This window comes from Sinocyclocheilus grahami, unplaced genomic scaffold (assembly GCF_001515645.1).
Source record: "Sinocyclocheilus grahami isolate Dianchi unplaced genomic scaffold, SAMN03320097.WGS_v1.1 scaffold76.1, whole genome shotgun sequence".
Lineage (NCBI taxonomy): Eukaryota > Metazoa > Chordata > Actinopteri > Cypriniformes > Cyprinidae > Sinocyclocheilus > Sinocyclocheilus grahami.
Genome location: NW_015505255.1, coordinates 1,280,908 through 1,287,051, shown reverse-complemented (window position 1 = coordinate 1,287,051; position 6,144 = coordinate 1,280,908). Strand labels below are relative to the sequence as shown.

Below are 6,144 nucleotides of genomic sequence, written 5' to 3'. Positions count from 1 at the left end.
TTTCTAGGCGAAAGCAAAAGCACTTTATTTGGCCTTCCGAAAGTAGATGCATTTAGGAATCTTTAAGATGACTTACAACAGAACAGCAATGCATTTTATGGACGACCGTTTCGTGAACCTAGGAGAAAAGGTAATTCTGACTTTGCTATGACAATCTGGCGCTTCTGAATCAGCTACTGTTTTGTTATTAGTTTAAGTATTTGCTATTGACTGTTCAAATGCGGAGTTTTGCGCTTCGTGTGTGCGTGCGTGCGTGTGTGTGTGCGAGAGAGAGAGCAAGAGCGAGCAAGACACATCACAGTGGAGTCAGCTGTCTTAACTGTGGCTTGTGTACTGCAAACACATATTCATCACTGTGTCTGTCACGAGACTCTGTTCCCCTTTCGGGCTCTGTCTTTACATTTATTTTGAAAGACGAAGCTTGCGATTATGGTAAGGGGCGTTACATTTCCGACGAGTGTTTGTGGTGGTCGGCCAATCCCAATGCACTGGGTCAGCTGGCCAATCAGAGCAGACTGTGCTTGTCCGAAGGAGGGACTTTGTAGAAAACGAAGCGTTTGAGAGAGGCGGGGCATAGAGGACCTACAATAATGTACAGTATTTGAAAAATTATGTGTTTTTTGAACATTAAAGCATGTCAACATATTCTGTTACACCAAATACACAAAATAATGATCTTTAAAAAAGCATCATTTGACCCCTTTAAGCTCCTTATGTACCCGAACCTGCGCTGGTTTGAATGGGCCGCCTAGCACTGTGACGTCGGCTGACCCTAGTTACCTGTGGTTGGCCTGGCCATGCGTCACTCAGAACACAACAGGCCAATCAGAAGAGAGGCTCATGAATATTAATTAGACAGGCCAAAATCGACCTGTTCTCAGCAGAGCTTCTGAGAAAGGAGCTGTAAAAATATATTGAGATGGTTTTTGGTACTTATACTGCAAATATATATTCTTAAGGACATCAAAACCTAAGATAAAACTCCAGAAAGGTGTAAAATATGGGACCTTTAAAGCAGCTTTGGTGATACATACCATGTCTCTTTTTCTTCATTGCTTCAGCAAGTGGAACAGAAGACTACAGTTCGCCATCTACAGGCTCTGACGTTCATTACCGCTGTGGGCTGTGCCGTGTCATTAGTTAGCTGTTTGGTTCTCTTCTATTGGCTCTGTAAACTCAGGTAAGTGTGACTTCAGTGGCTTGAAATTCAACACCATCACAAAAAATGCTTTCTCAGTGAAAATTCTATTGTGAATCTCACCCTGTTTTTTTGTCTGTTTGTCTCTGTATTCCAAAAGAGGGAAGAAAACCCAGATCTCACTGGTTCACCGTGGTCTAGTAGTGGCAATATTTATTCTGTGCTTATTCTTCATTCTTACTGGTACACTGGCCAATGTAGGAAATGAAATTGTTTGTAAGATAACAGGATCCCTTCTGCATTATGCGCTGCTCAGCACCCTCTGCTGGATGGCCATGGAAGTGTTTCACACATTCTTGCTGATCCGCAAGGTGTTCAACTCAACTCTCCCGACATGGATATTTTACTTGGTAGGCTTTGGTAAGTAAAAACATGATTATGTATTTATTTTAATAGTTAAAGTTATAAAAAATAACTTTATAAAACAAGCAGAAGAGTATTTAATGAATATAAACATTGTCATCAAAACATGAAGTTATTAATTATAATGTTTTTCTTTCCAATTTCAGGTCTCCCGGTTCTGCTAGTCAGTATACTGCTCTTGATAGAGTGGCTTGGAGTTGACGTGGATATTTATGGCGAAAGGATGATTGTACCATGTGATGATGTCAACAATCCTTACCGCATGTAAGGAGGCATATTTACAGTACTTACTATTAGATATAACAGTATACAAAAATTATAAAAAAACTTTGCCCTGCTTATCCAGGTGCTGGATGTTGGAGAATGACAACAGCCTATTGGCTCATTACATCATAAATGTTGGCTTACTAGCTGTTGTGGTGAGCTCTGGTGCAGTCATGCTTTTCCTTGTGGTGAGGGAGATCCACAACCGACCTGACTGGAAGAAGATTCATGTGGCTTTTCTCAGTATCTGGGGTCTCACCTGTCTGTTTGGCACGACGTGGGGCCTTGGTTTCCTGGATTTTGGTCCTATGTCAGAGACCATTCTCTTCCTCTTCTGCATTATCAATAGTTTACAAGGTAAGGTTTTTCATGAATGCACTATCACAAAATACACAAGGTCACATCGAGGCTAGGCTATTGTGTCAACATAAGCGGAGTTCCTGTAGCGCCATATAAAAATAAAACTGCCCTGAAACTTGTTTCCTTTTCTTATCATTACATGTTTGCTTCAGACGTCTTAAATTTAACTCATTGGCTTCCATTCTGTTGTATAAAATTGGCATGATATTCCATTTCCTTGTGTTCCCAACAGGATTTTTTCTCATGCTGCGATACTATGCTCTTGAACAGATGAAAAAGAAAGATATGTCCATTTTGGATGGGAGCAGTTCTGGATCTTCAAAACAGCATATGTTACAGACTCATGAGAAGAGTTCAAACCCTGGTGATGCTCAAACAGTGCCTTTCTGCCAAATGTAACTTCTTTCAGAGATGTTACAATAAAGGATTATTCACAAAGGGCATTTGTAAAGCTCCTTTCTCATCCTGCTGGTCAGGGTGTTGAATGTTCCTCAGGTGACATTGCATTGATATTGGGTCACATGCAGAGCTTCGGGTAGATAAGCATAAATGCTTGACCTGTCATAAGCTGTATTTCTGTATTCATATTCTTTGTGAGTATGATCATTTGTTTCCGACTTGCACTTTAGCTTTTTTTATTACTGTGTAAAATTGCTGTATTCATTGTGAGATGTGAATAGGAGTTCTAGCAAATCACTTTTAATGATGAATAAAAAATCATTTCATTTTTTAGTTAAAAAGTTCAATTGTGTGAGAAAAGTTGCACTTTTGATCATTGTTTGTTGTTAGTTTTGTAATGAAATAGAGTAAAGCACAAACTTTGTGTTTTGTTTGAAGTATTTGTGAAATTGTATGTGTATTTCTGTTGTAATATTATAATATAGAATATATCAAATCAATATTATTGGTGTTTGGTGATTTTTTTTTTTTTCATCATTTGTTTTTCCACATTTTTAAGCATGTTAAATTGGACATATTTTATGCAACCAGGCAGAAAGATAAAAGTAGTAAAACCCCAACATAATACTAATTTAAATAAACGGTATTTATAGCATCATAAAAGTTTAATATAGCTCTTTAGCACCAAAAGGGGTTCTGCTTTTTTTTTTAAATAGCCTACATTAAAATTTGATCCATTAAAATTAGAAAATAATTGAATATTATTAGTTACTGTTTAGAAACATATTTTTGAGCATGCTATTTATTCATAAAAACGTTTAATCAAAATGAGAAGAAATTGTATTTGTTTGATCCATTAAAAAGAGAAAATAATTGAAGAGAATTAATAGAGACACTGAAAGAGGACACATGTAGAGAAGTAAAGTAAAAACCCAGGCATTGGGTTCTATTTAAAACCCAAGGGATGATAGGGTAGAGTTGAGGGAAAAAGCCTTAAGGACTGTGTAATTTTTTTTTTCTGTGAAACAAAAAATATGCATCCAGAATAGTTGCCATACTAGTAACAATGACATAAATTATAAACCAAGAATGAAAAATGTCATGTTTTTATGTTATTAGATTTTTAACAAAAAAAAAATTTATTTAAGGGGGCGTTTTGCCCCACAGGTTCTGAAAATATAGTTATATTTATCTTAAATAACACGTAGCCTACTCCCTATCTACAGGCCTCACTATTCTCATATCATATAAATGTGAGCTTTCTTACTGCTGGAAACTACATCACTTACTGTGAAATCCGTTTTCTCTCAGGTACATCGCCAATGTAAGCTTCATGGCGAATACTTCTACATCTCTCATCTCAACGTAGTCCATAAATGTATCGTGACTTTATAGTTGTTATTTGGGGGAAAACAGTGGGGGTGGGGGCTTTCCCCCACTCTACCCTAAACAACAGAAATAATGAATTACCATCAAACAAACTAAACCACTTAGAACTGTAGCCTATAAAACAAGAATATGAACTAACTAGTTGTGAATCAGAATATTAAAAATGATCATTCGGTTGAGAGGGGCGACCTCTGGTGGCAGGTGTTTGGAGCTGCAGTCTCAGGACCACGTCTGGCGGGAACTAGAGGTCTACACGGGTCCAAATATTCGTACCCGAACCCGAAGAGACCCGTGAATGTGCTACACTGAACCGAGCAGAACCGAGAAATGTCAAAAATGTACTACCCGGAACCGACTGCTCCAACAAGTAAACATGTCATATAATATGGTACTTTTGGTATGACATAACATAACATAGAACATATAATATAAACATAACCAATACACAATAACAATTAGGCTATTATACATAAAATACAACATAAGTTGCTGAGTCTTTAATCCACCTTACATTGATTGATTGCATTGGAAATGTTCTTATAGCCTAGTCTTGCTTTAATGCTGTATTTTTTTTTAATAACTTTAAACAAACTAAAAAAAAAATTCTATGATGATCTGCTTGAATGTTCTGTTGTCTTTGTGGTATAGCCTGGGAATGTGCCCTGTATCACATTCTGATGTTCTATGGAAAATATTAACAAAATGGGTATTGCGTTAAAGTTCCCCTTTGTTCAGCTTGATTTTCATCTAAACTCCTTGTTTACAACTTGTTCACTGTGTTGCAGCTCCTCTGTGGAAAGTTGCATAAAAGGGGTTTTACTGACTCTTGAGTGGAGTACTCACTTACACACAGAGAAGACGAATACTGAGAAGTGTGCAATTGCTAGAATCTAGCTGTATGTCACATAACTTAATTTTTTGATATATAAAATTAAGTTATTTGTTCAATTTAATAAGTGCGGGTTGATGGCAAGACTAGGAAACTAGACAAAGGGAACAAGACTAGAAATGTTCTATCAAGTAGCGTGGAAATGTTCAAATTGATTGCATTTGTAATGAATTTCATGCCTTTAATCTTTTTTATTATTTTTCAGAAACCATTCAAATCAAATGTATTGCTCAGGTAATGATAAATGTTAATCACTTTTGGATAAAAAAATCTATGTATCGACTAGAGTTTTATCAGATCGGTTGCAATAGCTCAACAACGTGAATCATTGTCAGTGTCTGTGTACCTCTGTTATCTATATTTAATTTGGTTTATCGTTAGAAATTCTAAATGCCCTCTTTTTACATTTTTGCTCATGTACAAGCATGTAATAAAACAGTTACAGTAATAAGTTAACAGTAAAGTGACAATAGTTTTTTGTTCTGAGATAACAGAGTGTGAAAGTGATAAACCAATAAATGACTCACAAGATTCTAGTTTCTATTGTAAGTTCTGTCAGTATGGACATCCCCTTTTCTGTAAGATAGAAATATCACTTCCCATTCACTTGTCACGTTGAACATGGATCAGCAAATGGTGTAAGACTTCATTATAAACTTTAGCCTTGTAAAGAAAACCCCAAGTGTGTGGCAGACACCTCTTTTTGCAATTTCGGCAGACATCTGAGAAAAAGAGGAAATTGCTTTTATTGTTGAGAAAGATGGAGTCACACTGATGAGCTCACACACCCACATCTGTTGAAGCAGCATATGTTTTCCGTTGATACCATTATGATACCGTTATGACTAGAGGCAATAGACACAAACAATGTATATGCTACTAAAAATGGCAATAAATGTGTGCTGAGTGGTTAATAATTAATAACTGTAGCCTGTGTATTTCCACTCCCCTGCCTTATTGTCTTCCTTTTATAGCTATTTTGTATAGGTAAGCTAGTATGATGTTATTCATCATGAAGTCATTACTTTCAGGAGAAATGAGGTAAGGTAAAAAAAAAGGAAGTGAGGAATACACAAAATCAAGTGACAATCTTCATTGTGAAGATGTTAAATGACTCCATAAACCACACCCTTAGATGACCCTGATTTAGTGGGTGACACTTACAACACTATTTTCACCGTCGTCCAATAATCGATGTGTTCCAGAGATATCATTTTTGCCCTCCATATATTTTAACCATAAATACATACATACATAAATTTAAAAAATTGTTAAATGAAAA

General features: G+C 36.4%; 1 protein-coding gene across 1 annotated transcript in view; it reads left to right on the top strand.

Annotated features, from left to right (window-relative positions):
* The window catches only part of LOC107585957 (G-protein coupled receptor 56-like), a 14,541-nt gene extending 11,639 nt beyond the window's left edge, over nucleotides 1–2,902 (top strand). The window contains exons 10-14 of the mRNA XM_016273149.1: nucleotides 1,062–1,180; nucleotides 1,299–1,558; nucleotides 1,708–1,825; nucleotides 1,908–2,182; nucleotides 2,418–2,902. Coding sequence (XP_016128635.1) covers nucleotides 1,062–1,180; nucleotides 1,299–1,558; nucleotides 1,708–1,825; nucleotides 1,908–2,182; nucleotides 2,418–2,584 — 939 coding nt within the window. The 3' untranslated portion in view covers nucleotides 2,585–2,902. The remainder of the gene's footprint in view (nucleotides 1–1,061; nucleotides 1,181–1,298; nucleotides 1,559–1,707; nucleotides 1,826–1,907; nucleotides 2,183–2,417) is intronic.
* The last annotated feature ends 3,242 nt before the right edge of the window (nucleotides 2,903–6,144 follow it).